Genomic DNA, 20,717 nt, shown 5'->3' on the forward strand with positions numbered 1-20,717 from the left:
GGCACAAAAACTCACCATGAATCTATTCAATCTGACTTCTGTTAAATCATTGATTCTAATCTTATGAACTATTTTGCAGTAATATCATGTATTCTATACAGTTGCCATTTTGTTATCATTTCTTTTTGTTATTCTATATCTATAATCTATACTGTGTTTTCTAAAATGTGTTGGGTTGCACTTTATATTAAGGTGCACATATTAGTCATTAACTATTAGCTTATTAACATGCATATTGGCTGTATGTATAAAGCACATATTAATGCTACTGTATATTCTGCATTACCTGATTCTACATCCCTCACAAAACTTAAGACGACCTTACAATCAGACATGAGGAGATTATTGAGACAAGAGTCGGAGGTTATAGCTGCTTTGCAAGAATGCAAAACTATAAAGTGCTATGGGAATACATTTGCAGTCACTTAAGAAAACAAATCCAAATTAAAAACAGACATTATTTAAATGAAACCTTGTCGCTCACTTTTGAGAGTTTTCTTCATTTATTTCTCAGAGATCTCAACAATATTCCAAAGTGTCTCCGTCCTGACAGGAACATGATTTGAGATTTAACTTTGTCAGAGCTCCACTAGATCTCTAAGGCTGATATGACGAAGTTTTCACTGATCTAAAATCAGCTGTTTCTCTCTGAAACTGATCTGAGACCTGCTGTGTTGTGTTGAACACATCTCTCTCTCTCTCTCTCTCTCTCTCTGTCTCTCTCTCTCGCCCCAAGCACAGGCTTGACATTTTACCTTTCTGGGCTGATAACATCTCCAGGCGCGCGGCACAACCAAGGGCTGTTTTTAGCTTCACAAAGACTGAAGTAGGATAACTGCTTCATCATAATTACAGAGAGAGAGAGAGAGAGAGAGAGAGAGAGAGTTTGAAACTGTCGGTACAGTACAGCACAGTAGTTTGTGTTCTCTCTTCTTATTTATGCTGATAGTTCTGCAGTATGAAATCAACACACATGTGAATGTCATTGTTCTAGAAATGAAAATAGATGTTTTATCAGATGTTATGTGTTGTGGTGTGTTTGAGTGTCACAGGTAAATAACAGTGTGCACACGCTGGGTCTCCATTAAAACACTTTTCAGTGTGAACAGTAGAAACGGGTCGCCATCTGTTTCACGCTGGTGTCACATTCAGTCACACAGAGACCTAATGACAGAGAGAGACATTAGAGATGAACATGTGCTTGAGCTGGACTGATACTGAATCACACATGACATCTCTCTCTCTCTAATGTTGCAGAAGAGTCTGGTTTGGTCATGTGACTTTTTTAAACACACACTATACCCTATAGAATCGTCCTAGGGAGTGTTTTATAACCATGTGTGTGAGCTGTAGAAATGTGTTATTCACACTATGCTGTCTGTGATCTCACATTCACACCTTTAATTCAGCATGATGGTGCACTGATGGAGAACAGAATCTGTGTGTGTGTGTTGATGCAGAGGATGTGTGTGTAAATGATCGCTCGAGCAGGTTCGGTATTCCCAGATGGAGAGTTTTCCATAACTTACTTTACATAATTCATTCCTTTAATAATTCACAACCGCACAAATGATCTGAGTGCATTATCACACACACACTTTCACATCCAGCCTGTGTGTGTGTGTGCGTAAATCTCTCCATCTGCTTCCCAAACAACATGATTTCTGGGTAAAATGGGTTTGAACAAATGCAATGCTTGAAGGATCTCATGAATGCTGGACTCTCATTGGCTGAAAAATGTAAAGTATTTTATGAAGATACATTGGCTGTGTTTGTCTACCGATCTATGTATTCAATGTTTAAATGATGATATCTGTCTCTGTGATGTGTGAGGGTTTGCTTCCTTTAGTTTCATTAGATCAGTATTAAAACTGTGTGTGTGTGTGTGTACAGGAGGGATCTTTGAGTCGATCGAGAGCGGCCCCTCGGGTCCTGAAGAACTGGCCTTTAAATTTGCACTGAACACCATCAACAGAAACCGAACTCTTCTGCCCAACACCACGCTCACATACGACATCCAGAGAATCAACGCCTTCGACAGTTTCGAGGCTTCCAGGAAAGGTGAGAGAGGAAATGTGTGTGTGAATAGAGTCTCAGGAGATTTGGTTTTTCCTCCTCTCTTCAAATCTATCTAAACGCTCATGTTCTTTTGCTGAAAACAGTCTGAAACAGAAGAGATTTGTTCTCTTTTCTCCCCTCCGCTGCCCTATTTCTGTGCGCTTTATCATCTCAGAGCGAACGCTTCAGCGGCGGACTCATTTGTAATTTTAATGACCCTTTTCTCTCCGGCCGCTTTCAGACGCGACGGTAACGCTGGAATGAAAAGTCAAATTGGGCTCGATTTAGAGAAATAGCATCTGAGGTGCTTCACAAGTCAAAGTCTGATTTATTGTCAAATCTGCCACATGTACAGTTCATAGAGGATTGAAATTGCGTTACTCTCAGACTCATGGTGCATACACTTACACAGAATAAAAAATATATAAAACAGATACAGATAAATACAGTTTATTGTATATATGTAAAATGCAACTTTACAAGCAGAGATATTTAAAAAAAGAAAAGAAGAGGTGGTGCAAAACCAGTAAAATATATTCCAGTGTGCAAAGAGCTTATCAGTCTGTATAAAGTGACGAAGAGAGCAGGCTTTAAAACCACAGACAAAGATGAAATGGACAAATAAAGGCACGTCATTACAATATCTGCATTAGTGACCTTGACCTGTAAAAACAACATGTTATCGTCTGAAGCGAGTTCAGTGTCTAAAGTGTGAGCTTTTAGTCGTTATGTCTGAAATCTTAATCACGGCTCACCTGGAAAATGAAATGAAATGGTTTTGAGCTGGAGGTGTTTAATAAAATGTCATCACGTTACTGGAAATAAAAAGTTACCTGTTTGATGAGAATCATTTAATGTACACTCTTAAAAAGGGCCTTCAAAAGGTTCTTTGATGCCATAGAAGAACCCTTTGGTTCCATAAAGAACCATTAACATCTAAATAAAAAGGATCCTCGTGGTTCTTCAGAATATAAAAAAGTAAGAAAGAGATGATTCTTTAAAGAACTTTTGGCTGAATTGATACTTTGTTGAACCAAAACTGTTTCTTCTAGCGCATCGCTGTGAACAACCTTGAGCACCTTTATTTTCAAGAGTGAACAGTTATTCATCATTAAGATTCTTGTGTATCTCAAACCTGTCGTTCACAGCCTGTGAGCAGCTCTCTCTGGGCGTGGCAGCGATCTTTGGCCCCTCCCACAGCTCATCAGCCAATGCGGTGCAGTCTATATCTAACGCCCTGGGCGTCCCTCACATTCAGACCCGCTGGAAACATCAGGTGTCTGATAACAGAGACTCTTATTATGTCAGTTTGTATCCGGATTTTTCCTCTCTGAGTCGGGCCATACTGGACCTGGTTCATTTCTTCAGATGGAGGATGGTCACGGTGGTCTATGACGACAGCACCGGTGAGCACACACACGCATACACACGCACGCACGCACGCGCACACACACACACACACACACGCACACACACGCACGCACACACACACACACACACACACACACACATATTACTGTAGTAGAAAATATTCTTTTTTCTTTGATTTGACGTCTGATGGACGCAATGTCTTGTAGACATTAGGGAGATTAAATGGAGAGCAAATAAAACTTGAGAAAAAGCGTCAGAAATGTGTCTGTCATTCTGTCATCTCAGAAGAGACGTCAACAATGTGTCGAACTGAACTCGATCTTCAACTTGAGATTTGACAAGTTTGTAATGAAAAGTCAATATTAGTGAAGATCTCAATATGAACTCAAACATTTCTCATCACATCCACATTATATCTACATTAATTTACACCTCCAGACTGACAAATGATCCTCTCTCTCTCTCTCTCTCTCTCTCTCTCTCTCATCTAATGTGGTTTGCTTATGCACGCACAAGTCTCTCAGTAGTGTTTCTCTCATGACTCTTTTCTAATTATTAGAAGAACTTTTATTATGTTCTTCTGTAATCACACAAATTAAATGAAAGCAGGAACACAAGTGATTTGTTTTAATTACATATTTAACAGCGACTCTCACATCCGCATCTCTATATTACTGACCCCATGTGCATGTTTGTGATCGGACGTGAACACATTGCAGAAACATTGCAGATTGTCTTTCTCTATAGAATTCATGCATCACATAAAAATGTGGAATGGGTTTGGGTGACACTGGGCAAATTAAGTATACATTATTAAAAGCAAAATAAATTTGACATAAAGAAGGATGCTTTTATAGTAATGAGAATTTTATATTTATAAGAAAACATTCACATCTATGTTTTGTCATACATGTTTGTGTTCTGGAAAGTGTGATATTGTTTTTGACTGCATCTTTTGCTAATGTCCTCAGCCTCACCTCGAGTAGCAAAGGAGGCGGTTGCTAGGCGACCATTAGTTATGCGTTGTTAAGGTCAATTGAAAGCGCTGCTCTGCCCCTCCCACCGAGTTTCCCAAGATGCTCTGCTAAAAATCTGACTCGTCCCACATGCCATCAAATGACTTTATACTGCTCGCAGACACCTGTCTGTCTCATGTGTGTGTCTGTGTCATAGATTGTGGAAGTGGTTTTCCAATCTGTCGGAAACACGTCAGCTCATATTTAAGTCAAAAGAGAAACATGAGAAATGATTTGCACTGGACATGTTTTTGTGAGCACACGTCCTACACAGTCCGACTAGAAGAACCATCAGAAAAATACACTTCCACAGCACGCACGCACACACACACACACACACACACACACACACACACACACACACACACACACACACACACACACACACACACACACACACACTAACACACACACACACACACACACTAACACACACTAACACAGCACATACACACACACACACACTAACACATCTCGTCTGAAGGAGGAGGTCAGTGCGTATCTCTCAGTGATTCTCATTCACAGACCAAACGCTCAACTGCATCACTTTCACACATCTTTAGTCTCAGACGATTCTCCTAAAACTGCCCTGGAAAAGATGGATTTACAATGTGGATGGTAGAGGTCAAATAATCTTTTGATTTTGTTATAATGCTACTCAACCATCCCAGTATGATTTCAGTCTCTGAGAGTAAACAGGTTGTTTTGATGTGTCTGTGTCTCGGCAGGTCTCATCCGTCTGCAAGAGCTCATTAAAGCTCCGTCTCGATACAACATCCGGCTGAAGATCCGACAGCTCGCCGCAGACACCAAGGACGCCAAACCGCTTCTGAAAGAGATGAAGAAAGCCAAAGAGTTTCACGTCATCTTCGACTGTAGCCATGAGATGGCTGCCTGGATCCTCAAACAGGTGAAGACCTTTAATCTCATTCAGATCTCAGGTAATCTAGAATATTAAGATGGTTCTTTATGAACGGCACAGTAAATCACGAGCGTTCTCCTCCTGATGATATCTCAGATGTTAACTCGTTGTCTTATAACTTCTATTACAGAGTTCTGAGAGCAGAATTGAACTGCAATGAGACGGCTGGAGGCCGATTCAAAATCCTCATTCATTCATTCTCGGCTTCAGTCGTCTCATCAGAAATCTCTGAAAACCTGTCGAGATTCACATTTCACCCCTAAACCAAATCAAGAGATTATATTTGTAAATACTAGAAATAGATGACAGCTTCATTAAAATCACTGGGCCTCATTCATGAAACATCTGTAAATACTCGAGTCAATTCGGAAACTTTCCTGCGGATTCAGAAATACTTTGTAAATGTCAGATTTGATAGTAAATTGTGTGTATGTTAATGAATTCCAATCATTTGTAAACAGGGTGCGCATGCACTCTCATTCACAATTAGTTTAATGCCCGCCTATGAATTACAGATACGCAAATGACATATCTAGGAATACTGGAATCATCTGGACTTCATCATTCTTTAGATGGCTACAATATATTGCATAATATAATGATATAAAAGACTACATGCTCACCAATAAATGAATCAATTAAACTGTGTTTATTGAAAAATGCATTTTTAGCCAGCTGAGATAATAACACGCAGTGCTCTTCTGAAAACGACCAGCTAACCGCACGTTATTTCTGAGATGAGTTGGTTGCTGTGATTTAGAATATATGCAACAGTTAGTTTACTTGTTACTAGTGTCTTATTTTAAAGAATAACACTTAATATTAATATGTGTGATGCTTGGCAATATAGTGTTTGTCCCGCCTCCTCTTCACTGTGATTGGACTGCTGTGTATAAAAGGACAGTGACGAGCTCTGCGTTTTAAAGTTCAAAAGTAAAAAATGATAAAAGACAGAACAAAAGAAAAATCATTATGATACACATGCATCAAAATGTAGTCTAAAGGAATACAGAACGTTCCGTCCGGGTTTACGCACTATTTTACACGTGGTATGGAGCAGGTGAACATTTCTTTTGTTACGTTACATTCTAACATTTAGAAAATACAAACATTTTCATGAATCCCAAAATGTATGTTAGAACGATTTACACAAAAATGTGTTCTGCTCGTGTTTCACCAATGAGACCCAATGTGTGTGAATAATGCCGAAAATCTTCTGTATGTATGAAATGTATAAAATCATTGGTGTGTTTTATTCCCGCTATGTGACCTGTGCATGTGTGTGTTTTATTTCCTCAGGCTCTTTCTATGGGAATGGTGACAGAATATTACCATTACATCTTTACCACACTGGTGAGAAACACACATTGAACATAATGCATTATTCATACAAGAGAGAATATTGAATTTTACATTTTTGGATCTGACATCAAAGCTCCATTTACTTGTAAAATTGGTATAATTTAGAGACTTGTTCAAATTGCAGATGTCATTTCGAATCATGACTGTGAAAGTCTAAAAGCAGTCGTGTCTTTACAAGAGAGTTTTGAATTCACCTCAGATCTGCCATCACTCCATCTCTCAGATCTGTCTGATTCCTCTCGTGTGATTCATAAAAGCTCAGTGAATCAGAGACTCACGACAGAGAGAGAGATGATGGATTCTGACAGATTTCTGTCTGTTGATGACACACACACACACACACACTGTAGTTTTATCCTCGTTTAAACTGACAGAATAAAATCACATTCAGATCTGTTTGTGTGTATGATGTGTTGTGTTGTGTGTGCACGCAGGATCTGTTTGCGTTGGATATGGAACCTTATCGCTTCAGTGGTGTAAATATGACTGGATTCAGGATTCTGAACACAGAGAGTCAGCAGGTGTCCTCCATCATTGAGAAATGGTCCATGGAGCGACTGCAGGCGCCTCCCAAACCTGACTCAGGCCTGCTGGACGGCTTCATGACGGTCAGTGTGTGTGAGCGTGAGCGCTCCTGTAAATCATCTGTAAATCACTGAAGTCTATTGATATGAGAAGATGAAGGGTCGGGGTTGAATGATAAATTAGGAGCTGATGAAGCGCTTCATTACAATTAGACGTGTTCTTCCTACATGAGTAAAAGTGTTCTTCAGATGAACTCTCACTTATCTTTACTCTCAAACACTCTCTCAGTTCATCTGCGGTGTGTGTATCTCTGTCATGTGACACTACAACAGGTGCGTGTCTGAGAGAGAGAGAGAGAGAGAGACTCACCTTCTCACTCTCTCTCTATCATCTCCAACCTCTGCTGTCAGTGATGCGGGGTTGCCGTGGAAACCGTTGCTGGTGTGGTGAATATCTGTTGCTAGCGTACGGCAGGAGGTCTGTGATGGGATGAGGGTTGCCACGGCGATTTAAGTCCATTAAGTAGAATGTGTGCCGTGATTTATGAGTGTCTCACTGCACAGAGACAGAGAGAGAGAGAGACAGATTACACACATTTTAATTGTGCTCTAATTTACACAAACTCACAGAAGCTGTCGGCATTATATTTAAAGCAAAACATCAAGTATTTATAAACTTTTGACATCTTTATAACAACTTTATTTATTTGATATTTATATTTACTAAATACATTTATAAAGCGATTCAAAAACATTGGTCAAATGTATTAACTCAATGGGTCTCATTCATGAAACATTCGTAAATGTAGGTTTACATTTAGATGACTTTACGGACCTTCCCGAAAGCATTCGCATCATTCACAGGTGGTAAGGAGCAGGTGTACATTTCTTTCGTACCAAACATTTTGAAAATACGAACATTTTCATGAATCTAAAAATGTATGTCAAAACGACTTTATGAATGATTCACACAAATAATCGTTCTGTGATTTTCTTACTCGTGTTTCATGAATGATGTGAATGTTGAGTCTATTTAAATATCACTGTGTTTGCCTGGAGGATCTCAAACACTAACTGAGACAAGTGTGTGTGTGTGTGTGTGTGTTCTCTCTCTCTCTGTCTGTCTGTCTGTCTGTGTAGTCTCAGAGGTTTATTCAGTGGTAGACAAATGTTCTGTCATTTTATATTGCAATTCATTTGATCTGAAGAGAGACACAACACTGATTTGTGCCGTCTGATAGTCTGTGTGTGTGTTTGTAAGGCAGATAATAAGATATTCTTGTTTTCATTTTGGTGAAAGAGACTTTCTGTTACAGCAGCCGGCCAATAAGGAAACTTTCAGATCATAAAACCATGTTTTACATTCTTTTAATGATCATACATTTTATTTCTGTAATTGATTTTTGTTTTGTGTGTTAGTGACAGACATCAGATATGATGTGTGTGTGTTTTGTGCAGACGGACGCAGCTCTGATGTATGATGCTGTCCATGTTGTGGCCGTGGCCGTCCAGCAGTCGCCTCAGATCACCGTCAGCTCTCTGCAGTGTAACAGACACAAACCCTGGCGCTTCGGAGGAAGATTCATCAGTCTCATTAAAGAGGTGTTTTTGTGTAATAATGTTCAGATTGTTCACAGAGAAACAGAATGTGTGTGTTTGTCGTCCGATTGTTGCTCATTTGTGAATCTGCCTGCAGTAACATTGCTTCTCTCCTTGATCACACACGCTCTCTCTCTCTCTCTCTCTTTCTCTTTCTGGCGCTTTGATGTCAAACTTCAGAAGGGATTGTTATGCAGAACAATGTGTCTCTTTCAGACAGACAGATGCTTTTGTTGTGCAGTGACCGAACACACACACACACACACACACATTATTTATCACTCTGTTACAGTTACACATGTTCTGATATTTGTGAAGCACAACAATAAACACGGAGACATTCAGCTGTGTGATTTATCATACAAACACATTTATGTTCTATTCAATACAAAGTTTATATCTCATAAAACAGGATTCAGCTCATTGATGAATGATTGTAATAAAGTCACTTAGTTTCATGTTGTGATGTTTTCTCTCGACAGGCTTCATGGGACGGACTGACAGGTCGAATTCTCTTCAACAGAACCAACGGCCTGAGAACTGACTTTGATCTGGACGTCATCAGTCTCAAAGAGAACGGACTGGAGAAGGTGTGTGTGTGTGTGTGTGTGTGTGTGCGTGTGTGCATTCAGGCATGGGTGATATATTTGTGTGTGTGTTTCCTGCACAGATCGGCACGTGGGATCCTCCTCGTGGACTGAACATGACAGAAAACCACAAGATTAAAATGACCAACATCACAGACTCGCTGTCCAACAAATCACTGCGTGTGTCCACCATACTGGTAATCACACACACACGCACGCACGCACGCACGCACGCACGCACGCACGCACGCACACACACACACACACACACACACACACACACACACACACACACACACACACACACGTGTTTGGAGTGGGTTGTGTGTGTGATCATCAGGTGTCTCTCTCTCTCTCTCTCTCTCACACACACAGGAGGAGCCGTACGTTATGTTTAAGAAATCAGACAAACCTCTGTACGGTAATGATCGTTTCGAGGGATTCTGTGTGGATCTGCTGCGAGAACTCTCGGGAATCCTGGGCTTCCGTTACGAGATCCGACTGGTGGAGGACGGGAAGTACGGAGTGTTCGAGGAGAGCACGGGCCGGTGGAACGGCATGGTGCACGAGCTGATGGATCACGTGAGTGGTTGCCACGGTTACAGAGATGTTCAGTGAGGATGGTGGTGAAAACAGTGTTAACGGGAGTAAATAGTGTGTCACTCTTCAGTCTGGTCTCTGGTGGTCTGATAAACATCACATGTTCACAGATCTGATGTTTTAAATATGTTTGCAGTTTGGATGGATCAGGTGATCTGTTTGTGTTGTGTCGTGTGTTGGTGATGAACAGAAAGCAGATCTGGCCGTGGCTCCGCTCACCATCACGTATGTCCGAGAGAAGGTGATTGACTTCTCCAAGCCCTTCATGACCCTGGGCATCAGCATCCTGTACCGTAAACCCAACGGCACCAACCCCGGAGTCTTCTCCTTCCTCAACCCGCTCTCTCCTGACATCTGGATGTATATTCTGCTGGCTTGTTTGGGTGTCAGTTGTGTGCTGTTTGTCATAGCCAGGTAACATGTTGTGCATTTAAAGCTCATTGTCAGGTCAAATCTAGCAAAAAAAAAATACAGTTTGTGGTCCCCTGATCCCTGTCTCGCCTCATAGACAAACACAGACAGAGACACACACACACACTGATTCTGGGCAGTTTTATCATTCTGGACACGAGCGCTTGTGTGATCATAGTTCTCCTATGACCTTACCTGCCAGACACTGTCTTACACACACACACATCTCTCAGATGAGACATTGTAAATGTGTGTGTGTGTGTGTTCAGGTTCAGTCCGTACGAGTGGTATAATCCTCATCCATGTAATCCTGACTCAGACGTGGTGGAAAATAACTTCACACTGCTCAACAGTTTCTGGTTTGGTATTGGAGCTCTCATGAGACAGGGTGAGTCTGGTGCTGACGGGTCATTCCATCAATCCATCGAGCGTTTCTAACATCATATCATCCTCTCCTCAGGATCTGAGCTCATGCCTAAAGCTCTGTCCACGAGGATTGTGGGAGGAATCTGGTGGTTTTTCACCCTCATCATTATTTCATCTTACACTGCCAATCTGGCGGCGTTCCTGACCGTGGAGCGGATGGAGTCGCCCATCGATTCTGCCGACGATCTGGCCAAACAAACCAAGATTCTGTATGGTGTGGTGGAGGATGGCGCCACCATGACTTTCTTTAAGGTACTGCGGGAGGAGCAAAGATCACACAAATAAAATCCCAGCAGCGATCCGTCACCATCTCTCTCTCTCCTGCAGAAAACAAAGATCTCCACGTACGATAAGATGTGGGAGTTCATGAACAGCCGTCGACAGTCTGTGATGGTGAAGAGCGTGGAGGAAGGAATCCAGCGGGTCCTCACGTCAGATTACGCTTTCCTGATGGAGTCCACGGCCATCGAGTTTGTCACCCAGCGTAACTGTAACCTCACACAGGTCGGAGGACTCGTGGACTCTAAAGCTTACGGCGTCGGGATGCCCATGGGTGAGAAATACAATTTACACAAAACATTTTCTGAAAAGAGAGAAAGTTGTACAGGTTTGAAGTGACGGGTTTAGTGTGAACTTCACCTCATCACACGCCATCATAACAGAGCTGTCTCACCATCCTCACATCTGGACAGAACGTCACCATCGCCATCCCATTATCATAAAACCGTCTCCGTGGCGATCTGTCACGATTTACGACCATGCTGTGAATGAAGACAATATTTATTGTTACAGAGGAGGTGCTGTGTTCATCTGCGTTAGACATCTGTCATAAGAGTTTGAGAAGAGATGTCAATAATGTCAAATATCAACTCAAACATTTACATTTTCCCTGTAAAATTAAATATCTCCTCTGGTTTTCCTGGTCTCTTTCTATAATTTTATCATTTTTGACTGTAATAAAGAAATAAACTGTCACTGTTCCTGGTCTCTTTCTGTACGGGGTTTTTTACACCTCATGTGTTTCAACAATTCTCCATGAGAAACATCTGAGACTTGAATGAAACACAAGTGAGAAGTGCATCAGATGTCTTGCTTGTGTTGATGATTGTACGGTTGGATGTGGTTTTACTCCTGCAGTAGTGATGTTTGAAGTGTAATTTCCCACGAGTCTCCTCTTCACTTTAGTCACGGCAGCATTGATCTGTGAGCATCCACGATGAGACACAGAGGCAGTTTTGTATAAACATTAATACGTGTGGGGGTGGAATCTTTATCTCCAGAAACCTCTCTCTCTCTCTTTCTCTCAGTTTGTGTGTGTTATTTCTGCCTCCCATCGGGGTAATCCTGTTAACTGCACACACGCTTCACAATTCACAATCTGTGTCTTGTGTTTAATAGGCGTTGAATCGCATCTCCCCTGACTGCGTCTGACAGCCGGGATTGAGATTGTAAAAGCGCGCCTTTGATCTGTCGCTCCCGCTGCGCTTTCTGCATTCTGCCGGCTGTCGAGAGCCGAGTTTAAATGTGACTCACTGCCGTTCATTCAGCGGGACACCGCAGGGTCTCTGTTCCTCTGCAGGACAAAATACAGATTCCTGGAATCACATCAGTGCTTCTCTAATACTAATACATCTGGAGTAAAGACGACTGAAGTCTCACTGCATCTGAATAAGAGATAGAAGACTTACATTCTCTTGTGACAATAATCTGGATTGGATGAGAAATGTTTGAGTTCATGTTGAGATCTTCAATAATATTGACTTTTGATTGCAGATTCTCATCTGGTTCTCTCTGTCGTCTCCCTCTGTAGGTTCTCCGTACCGAGACAAGATCACCATCGCCATCCTGCAGTTACAGGAGGAGGGGAAGCTTCACATGATGAAGGAGAAGTGGTGGAGAGGGAACGGCTGTCCGGAGGAGGATAACAAGGAGGCGAGTGCACTCGGTGTGCAGAACATCGGTGGGATCTTCATTGTTCTGGCCGCCGGTCTGGTGCTGTCTGTGTTTGTAGCCGTCGGGGAGGTTTTGTATAAATCCAAACAGAACGCCCAGATAGAGAAGGTATCGCTTACACAAAACACATATAAGAATCCCTCACAACACATAAGTGTACTTCAAGTTTCATTAAGCGGCACTTCAGAAAATATGTTTATTTAATAATAAAGCACTCTGTAAAACGCAGCAGGTTTGCCAGTAACTTACTGTAGATTTTATTTACAATTTAGTTTAAAGCATAAAATACCTAGTGCCTAGTTTACATATTTTTCAGTCATAAAACAAGACTAAATATCTAAGGTCACTTTTCTTGTTATGTTAATGTTTGGAAATTCAAGAAGTTGTACATATTTTGACTATAACACCAGAGAAAGATGCTCAGGAAGGTCGTTTTTTGCAGTGTATCTGTGCTAATGCCGTCTTTTCTTGCTCATTTTGAATCTAAAAAGTCAAAGTGTTTTAATTTTGATTAAAGTAATTGAAAACAGTACTAATAGGAAAGTAGTATTAACACTGTAGAAAAATTCTGTAGACATTACTGTATCAGTTTGCCAGTAACTTACTCTAGATTTACATTTATATCATTTACTAGCAACAGTTTGTTCAAAGATGAATGAATATTATACATTAATACGTCTTTATCTTTACAGAACAAAACGATAAAATAACAGCCTTGTGCAAAGCATTCTGGGAACTGAAAACAGAAAAAGATTTATGTAGATTTCTGGTTCCCAGAATGCTTTGCATGAGGCTGTTATTTTATCGTTTTGTTCTGTAAAGATAAAGACGTGTTAATGTTTAATATTCTCTAATCTTTGAACAAACCGATGCCAATAAATGAGATCAATTTAAATCTACAGTAAGATACTGGCTGCACAACTACAGCAAGAACTGAGTAATGAAATCTACAGTAAGTTACAACTACAGCAAAGTTGTACAGTCAGTGAACACTATAGTAAGTACTAGTACACTTGTACTGTATGTGTACTATTTCAGTACTGCTTGGGACTAAATTGACCCACATTTTTGTAAATAAAAGTGAACTTTTAATATCATGTATATGTCTCTTATAGGGGGATGTTTTTTACGTAGGTAACAGTTTACAAAGTGTAGTAAACTTTGAGTAAACAACCAGAGTCTGAGAAATATATAGTACTGAAAGTAGACTGAAAATGAAGAGTTTGGTTACAAAATAAAAGTGCAGCTGGTTTGTTTTGATTTAAGTCATAATAACTCAAATAATACGGCTCACTTAACACAATAAAACACAATTGGAACCAATCTCTTCAAATACACTTTCTTGTGTTTTTAGTTTAAAAAAGGACACTGATAGAAATGATCTTACACACAGAATGAATGTAGAACTGAGCTGATGTGTGGTCAGTCAGGTGCAGTATATGATGGTGTCGTGTGTTGATGTGCAGCGGTCGTTCTGCAGTGTGATGGTGGAGGAGCTCAGGGTGTCTCTGAAGTGCCAGCGGAGACGGAAACAGAAAGCTCAGCCGCCGGCCATCGTGAAAACAGAAGAGGTCATAAACATGCATACCTTTAATGACAGGAGGCTCCCGGGGAAAGAGACCATGGCGTGAACGCCGGGACGTATCCCATAATGCCTCTGAATCCTGCACTCCAGTAACTCTCGTCCGGCTGACGGACACAAAGATGTTTCCTGTGGAAATCCGGATAGCTTCAGAACACACAAAACACACGGCCCAGACTGAAACGCTTGTGTCTCTATCTGACTGCACCTTTTCATTTGACTTTGCTTTGTTTTGTTTTCCGCTGAAAGGCTTAAAGTCAATGTTTGAAATGTGGGACCTAGATCTGATAAGGTCCAAATATCTGCAGGTTTGTAAAGTTCCCATCATTCAGAGCAAAGATGGCGTGCTGGTTTCACTTCTGATACACCCATCTCTAGTTACCTGAACCAATCCGCTCTGAAATAACCCAAAACACTTTGATTCGAAGGAGAATATTTGACAAAAATATCAAATCTGTCTTTATAAGACAAAGATTGGCACATGGCTTGAAACATTAACGCGACGTCCCTGTATCAAAAACAACACAAATATTGAACTATTGACTTATCAATGTAATTAACTTACTATTCTCAAGATTCACATTAGATAATATTATGAAAAAAAATCACTTTCTCTATGGAGAATATAAGCTTGATTTTCATTTCAGAAATCCTGATGTTGTGCTCTATTACGGTGTCTCGCAGAAATAAAATAGGAAAGTAGGCCAAACAAAACACATGACCTGACAAAAGATCTTCTTTCTGTTATTGCAGAGGATCAATAAAACTCTCACAAGCCTGCGTTGCACAATGAATAACTCACAAAAAGAGCATGATCTGGTTAGTAAACAGTGACAGCCATGAGCATCTCAAAACTCGGTTTAAAAGTCACGTCCATCAGTTCAGAAGTCACATCTGATCGTGGGATTTTAATGAAAGAAATGAGTTATTCTTCCTTTACAAATGTTCCTGTTGATCCCCGGATGAACATTTCAACCACTCGAGCCAAAGTCGTTCTGTCATTTAGAGAAACTTCAACTTTTCTAGAAAGCCTTTCTACTAGAGTCCATTGTGTCTGTCACAGGCAACCCAACTTTGTTTGTCATTCAACAGATTTATAAAGAGGAAAACAAGCAGCTTTTGTACAGATTTTGTAGTAAATCTTTCTATTGGTGTGTCTGAGCTGATGTAGGTTAGACAGAAGTCAGACGGGACGCGCTTTAGAGATCCAGCTGAGAGCAAAATCATCATCTTAATTGTTTTACAAGCGTTTCTGTGTGCGATGTTTGTTTGTGTTTTTCCCTCTCTGAGATGTTTCTGTATTATACTGTACCGAGCAAACTTTACATTTCTCCAAACTGGGTTTAATCTACAGGGACCTTTGGAAAAGAACTATGTTTGAATAGTATCGGTGGAGAACTGTTCAAAGCTAAACTTGTAATAAAAAAGATATCATGTGTACAATGTGTGATGTTAATGTTTACAGTTTATGGCGTCACATTGTAGGGCGACTGTACAGCAACAGCGAAACTAATCCAACATAAAGCATTATTCACAATCTATTTGATTCAATGAATGAGCCGGTCTCCATGAGTGTTAAACGTGCTGCTGGAATAATAAGAATAAAAGAGCTGGTAACATTTTAAACTAATCCATTTTAGTAAACTTATTACAAAGGCATTTTTCTATTTATTAAAATAAATACCCAACGCATGTTTAAAAATGTCACTAAATAAATGTAGATATTTAGACATTCAAATCAGAATTTATTTGAAGTTTAACGAGAAAAACATTCTCATAATATTTTATGATGTGGGTAGTCACTCGGACATCTTCCACCAGGGGGCGCGTGAGAGCTCCTCCATCAAAACATATTCAAACCGCAAAAGTATTGAACAAGATTAAAATGTGTATTTGTTTAAATCTGTAAATGACACAGATTACTGAATCAAATCACAGTTTACATCACTGTTTAATAATAAACCACCTGTATGAAGGAATGCCTGTGATTGGTTCATCCCGTGACACGTGTCTTAGTCACCGACAAACTAAGCGATTGATTAACAATCATTAATTGATCATATTAATAACACTGTCCAGTAACACACTGAGCCCCGGAAGCGTCACGGTGCTGGAACATGTATAAGACTATCGGGAAATGTGCATTTTTAAAGTGTTGAGAGCGATCGAGTGTTTGTTTATTACAATTAGATTTTCTTACGCAAACATACAGACTAGAGTTGCGCTTTTACTTTATATTTACACAAACAGTACGATATAGACAGAATTGTGTATTATGATGATTTATGATGAAGTGTGAAGTGTTTCTATGACTCACGCACGCAGTCAGCTGACGCAGAGTCACGTGATATGAAGGGATCACATGACCGGTCCTCAACGCACTGAGCGCAGTTGTCGCCTGAGGAGCTTCTTCACACAACTGTGCGTCTGATATTGACAAACGGATCAAATACAGAGATCAGATCAGATCAGGCCCGGATTCGGTAAGTGAAGTCAAATTCAAACACATGCACTTAACACATCGTTCTGTACAGTATGGTCAGTGTGTGTTTGTGTGTCCAGCCGGAAGTGAAACTGCTGCAGAGATTTGCACAAAATGAAAACAGACATTTATTTTGTTGGAATATCGTCATAAAAACGTATTAAATGCAAATAAGAATGACATCTGTGCTGTTTGTACAGTAGATGTGTAAGTTAGGAGTTGTGTGACCTCATCGTGTGACGTGTCACGTGTCTTCTTTACCTGTCAGGTGTTTCCCTGCGATCTTTACAACACGTTTATAAATCTCAAGATATTAAACTACTTTCATTCTCATTTTCAAATATGATCTAGCTTTAGTATATGTCACAGAAATGTGTGCGCTCAAATATTTGCACGTTATGCAAACGTTTAATGTGCACGTAGAGTCACAATTGCTTCTGTTATTTAATCTTTACACACAAGACCAACTCTGCGAGATTCTGCATGTGTGCAATGATGTGTTTGAATCTTTGCGTTCATTTGTATTTTTCTGTGTTACAGATATGCAAAGAGCGGCGGTGCTTTTAGTTCTGGCATTCTCAACGGCCACCTTTTCTTTGGACAATGGTCTGATGAGGACTCCACCTATGGGCTGGTTAGCCTGGGAACGGTACCGTTGCAATACGGACTGTCAGAATGACCCTGAAAACTGCATCAGGTACGGCGCCCTCATCTCTCTCTTAACCGGTATCACGTCCTCTTGAGTTTAATCTCGTTTCTCTCCTCCGCAGTGAGAAATTGTTCATGGATATGGCCGACAGGTTGTCTGAGGACGGTTGGAAAGAGCTGGGTTATGTCTACATCAACATCGATGACTGCTGGTCCTCAATGCAGAGAGACGGACAGGGTCGACTTCAGGCTGACCCCAAGAGGTTCTGATCTCATCTGACTCTCTGTAAGCAGCGACTGAAACGCGTTCGTCCCTCATCTAGTGATGATATTGTGTGACCTGCAGGTTTCCGGGTGGCATCGCTAAGCTGGCGCGTTATGTTCATGACCGCGGTTTAAAACTGGGTATCTATGGAGACATGGGCACACACACGTGCGGCGGGTACCCGGGGACCACTCTGGATAAAGTTCAGATTGATGCGCAGACGTTTGCTGAGTGGGGCGTCGACATGCTTAAACTGGATGGGTGTTACTCCAACTCCACCTATCAGGAACAGGGTGAGAGACCACTAATAGACACAAGAAGTTTGGCGTTCAGCCTCTATTCTCTCTACCGGTGGTTTGTTTTTTGCATCATGTTGAGTTTTTTCAAATGCAGGTTACCCAATGATGTCAAAAGCCCTCAATGCTACAGGCCGTCCTATTGGCTACTCCTGTAGTTGGCCCGCCTACCAGGGGGGACTCCCACCCAAAGTGAGTTCACAGTATCAATGTTTCTTTCTTATTTTAATACTCTTTTCATGTCCATTCAAATAATTTTTTAGCTGTTTACAAAACATTTCTTGAATGAAAACGTTTGAGAATCGCGTGTTTTAGTGAAATGGATTCATTTCTGTTTTCAGGTGAATTACACAATGTTGGGTGAGATCTGTAACCTGTGGCGTAACTATGAGGATATCGAGGACTCTTGGGACAGCGTTCTGTCTATTGCTGATTGGTTCTTTAATAATCAGGATGAACTTCAGCCCGCGGCCGGACCGGGCCAGTGGAATGATCCAGACATGGTGAGATCATAACATTCCCATCATCCTCATTATATTCAGCTGAAACTCCTCGCACTCGCTATGTATGTAGTTCATACAGCTCAAAACAATCTTCTGTTTTATTACCAAGTTAAGTTTGTACGGACCTCCACAATAACAGATTTGCTCATGAATCCTTTAGGTTAAAAGCGTCTGCCAAATGTTAATGTATCAAGCATAACGTCTCTTTAACTTCTCTCCCTCAGTTGGTCATTGGAGATTTTGGCCTCAGCACAGACCAATCACGTGCTCAGATGGCGCTGTGGGGGATCTTGGCGGCGCCTCTCTTCATGTCCAACGATCTGCGGACGATAAGCAGCGGCGCTCGTGCCATCCTCCAGAATAAAGTGGCCATCGCCATCAATCAAGACCCGTTGGGCATCCAGGGCAAACGCCTGCTGAAGGTGAGACCCCGTGAGACTGCATTACCGTCAATGATCTTCAGATGTGTGATGTGATGTGTGTTGTTCTGTCAGGAGAAGAGCGGCATCGAGGTCTTCTGGAGGCCTCTGTATAAAGGAGCGAGTGCTCTGGTGTTCTTCAGTGGACGTTCAGATATGCCATATCGCTATAAGACATCGCTGAAGACGCTCCACTACACACCTGGTATCTATGAGGTCAGTAGTTTTCACATCCACTGTCACTCCTGTTGTTATGTACTCTAGTGTATTTTACACACACAAGCAATCGCTCTCTCTCTCGCTCTCTCTCTCAGGTGTATGATGTGTTCATGGAGCGCACCGTGTCGACTGTAAAGGACAGCACTGAGTTTGTTGTCTCCATTAACCCGTCTGGTGTGGTCATGTGGTACCTCTCGACAGCATCTGATTGGAAGGAAGAGGCAGGCTCTCTTCGTTTCAGTGACAAGCTGATTGGACCAAAGTTCCACCGGCATTCTAACGACGCTCACGCTCCTCTGGTGCTCTGACCTGCTCTCATTGGCTCATTTGTCTGAAGGTAACGCCCACTGGACTCTCAGGGACATAATTCAACCAATGAAAAGTGCCTACAGTCAACACATCTCGTTTCATGATTCACTTTTATATCAGGGTTTTTTCTACTGAATGTGATTTGTTTTATGTTTTTATATCGTTTAAAGTTTAATCTTGAGATGATGTCCTGAAAGTTCTTAAAACTGTCATTACAAAAATGAAAAACAATGATGAAAGTTAATGTTGTACTTGATAAAATCATGCTGGGGAAATCAATGGCAGTGATGTGTGCTGCTGTTTAACTTAAAATAAACTGCTTTTGTTGTGACCAGATTCACACTCACGTGATGTCATTCATTCTTTTGTCCACCAGAGAGCAGCAGAGTCACCGAGCTGTTTACAAAACATCACGATCTGCTTAAGCTTTATCATGGTTTGTGTGTGCGTGTGTGCGTGTAAAATAACCATCTCTGTCATAATTCTCCCGTTTTATGAAAGCAGATCATATCAGAGCGGCTTGTGTTTTGACCGTCACACTGATTATCATTTATCTGATTCAGCTGTATTTTACTCTTCTGATTCAAACCCTGATAGACAAACAAGATCTACACATTTCATACTAGATTTCATGGCTGAATCAAATCATGTGTCACGTGTTTATCTAAAAGCTTTTATTCACAGTTGCTTTAGTTCAGCGAGCGGTTGTGAGAGAATCAACCTGAAGTTCATGTGAAGGACTCTGTGGCTCAGTAGGTAGAGCGCTGAGACTCACAGACGGAAGATTGCTGGTTCAAGCCCAACTGAGATCAGTGTGATGGAGATGGAAGAAGATCTGGAGGAGCAGAAGAGGAATCCCAATAACAGCTGAAGAAGATCTGGAGGAGCAGTGAAGAAGAGGAATCCCAATAACAGCTGAAGAAGATCTGGAGGAGCAGTGAAGACGAGGAATCCCAATAACAGCTGAAGAAGATCTGGAGGAGCAGTGAAGAAGAGGAATCCCAATAACAGCTGAAGAAGATCTGGAGGAGCAGTGAAGAAGAGGAATCCCAATAACAGCTGAAGAAGATCTGGAGGAGCAGTGAAGACGAGGAATCCCAATAACAGCTGAAGAAGATCTGGAGGAGCAGTGAAGAAGAGGAATCCCAATAACAGCTGAAGAAGA

The 20,717-nt window shown here is 41.1% G+C and overlaps 2 protein-coding genes across 2 annotated transcripts; both read left to right on the forward strand.

Annotated features, from left to right (window-relative positions):
* Nucleotides 1-1,673: 1,673 nt before the first annotated feature.
* Nucleotides 1,674-14,460, forward strand: LOC306892934 (glutamate receptor ionotropic, kainate 2; the record flags this gene model as incomplete). Its single annotated transcript, XM_079454355.1, has 16 exons — nucleotides 1,674-1,677; nucleotides 1,894-2,061; nucleotides 3,207-3,464; nucleotides 5,174-5,355; nucleotides 6,667-6,720; nucleotides 7,164-7,337; nucleotides 8,712-8,855; nucleotides 9,335-9,442; nucleotides 9,523-9,636; nucleotides 9,815-10,021; nucleotides 10,230-10,453; nucleotides 10,720-10,838; nucleotides 10,911-11,128; nucleotides 11,204-11,429; nucleotides 12,687-12,937; nucleotides 14,296-14,460. The coding sequence occupies 16 exons, from the start codon at nucleotides 1,674-1,676 to the stop codon at nucleotides 14,458-14,460; spliced, it is 2,616 nt and encodes an 871-aa protein (XP_079310481.1).
* Nucleotides 14,461-16,411: 1,951 nt separating this feature from the next.
* On the forward strand, nucleotides 16,412-19,888 carry naga (N-acetylgalactosaminidase, alpha). Its single transcript, XM_079455352.1, has 9 exons — nucleotides 16,412-16,894; nucleotides 17,434-17,590; nucleotides 17,664-17,804; nucleotides 17,888-18,099; nucleotides 18,200-18,294; nucleotides 18,444-18,605; nucleotides 18,830-19,027; nucleotides 19,100-19,240; nucleotides 19,339-19,888. The coding sequence occupies exons 2-9, from the start codon at nucleotides 17,436-17,438 to the stop codon at nucleotides 19,549-19,551; spliced, it is 1,317 nt and encodes a 438-aa protein (XP_079311478.1). The 5' UTR covers nucleotides 16,412-16,894; nucleotides 17,434-17,435; the 3' UTR covers nucleotides 19,552-19,888.
* The last annotated feature ends 829 nt before the right edge of the window (nucleotides 19,889-20,717 follow it).

This window comes from Barbatula barbatula (assembly GCF_947034865.1).
Source record: "Barbatula barbatula genome assembly, chromosome: 4".
Taxonomy (NCBI): Eukaryota; Metazoa; Chordata; class Actinopteri; order Cypriniformes; family Nemacheilidae; genus Barbatula; species Barbatula barbatula.

What these genes read in the sequence shown, in the direction of transcription:
- naga (XM_079455352.1), top strand. Translation starts at nt 17,436, where the DNA reads ATGCAAAGAGCGGCGGTGCTTTTAGTTCTGGCATTCTCAACGGCCACC. An exon ending in CTTCAGGCTGACCCCAAGAG is followed by an intron (nt 17,805 to 17,887) that starts GTTCTGATCTCA and finishes TGTGACCTGCAG; the next exon opens with GTTTCCGGGTGGCATCGCTA. An exon ending in AGTGGAATGATCCAGACATG is followed by an intron (nt 18,606 to 18,829) that starts GTGAGATCATAA and finishes TCTCTCCCTCAG; the next exon opens with TTGGTCATTGGAGATTTTGG.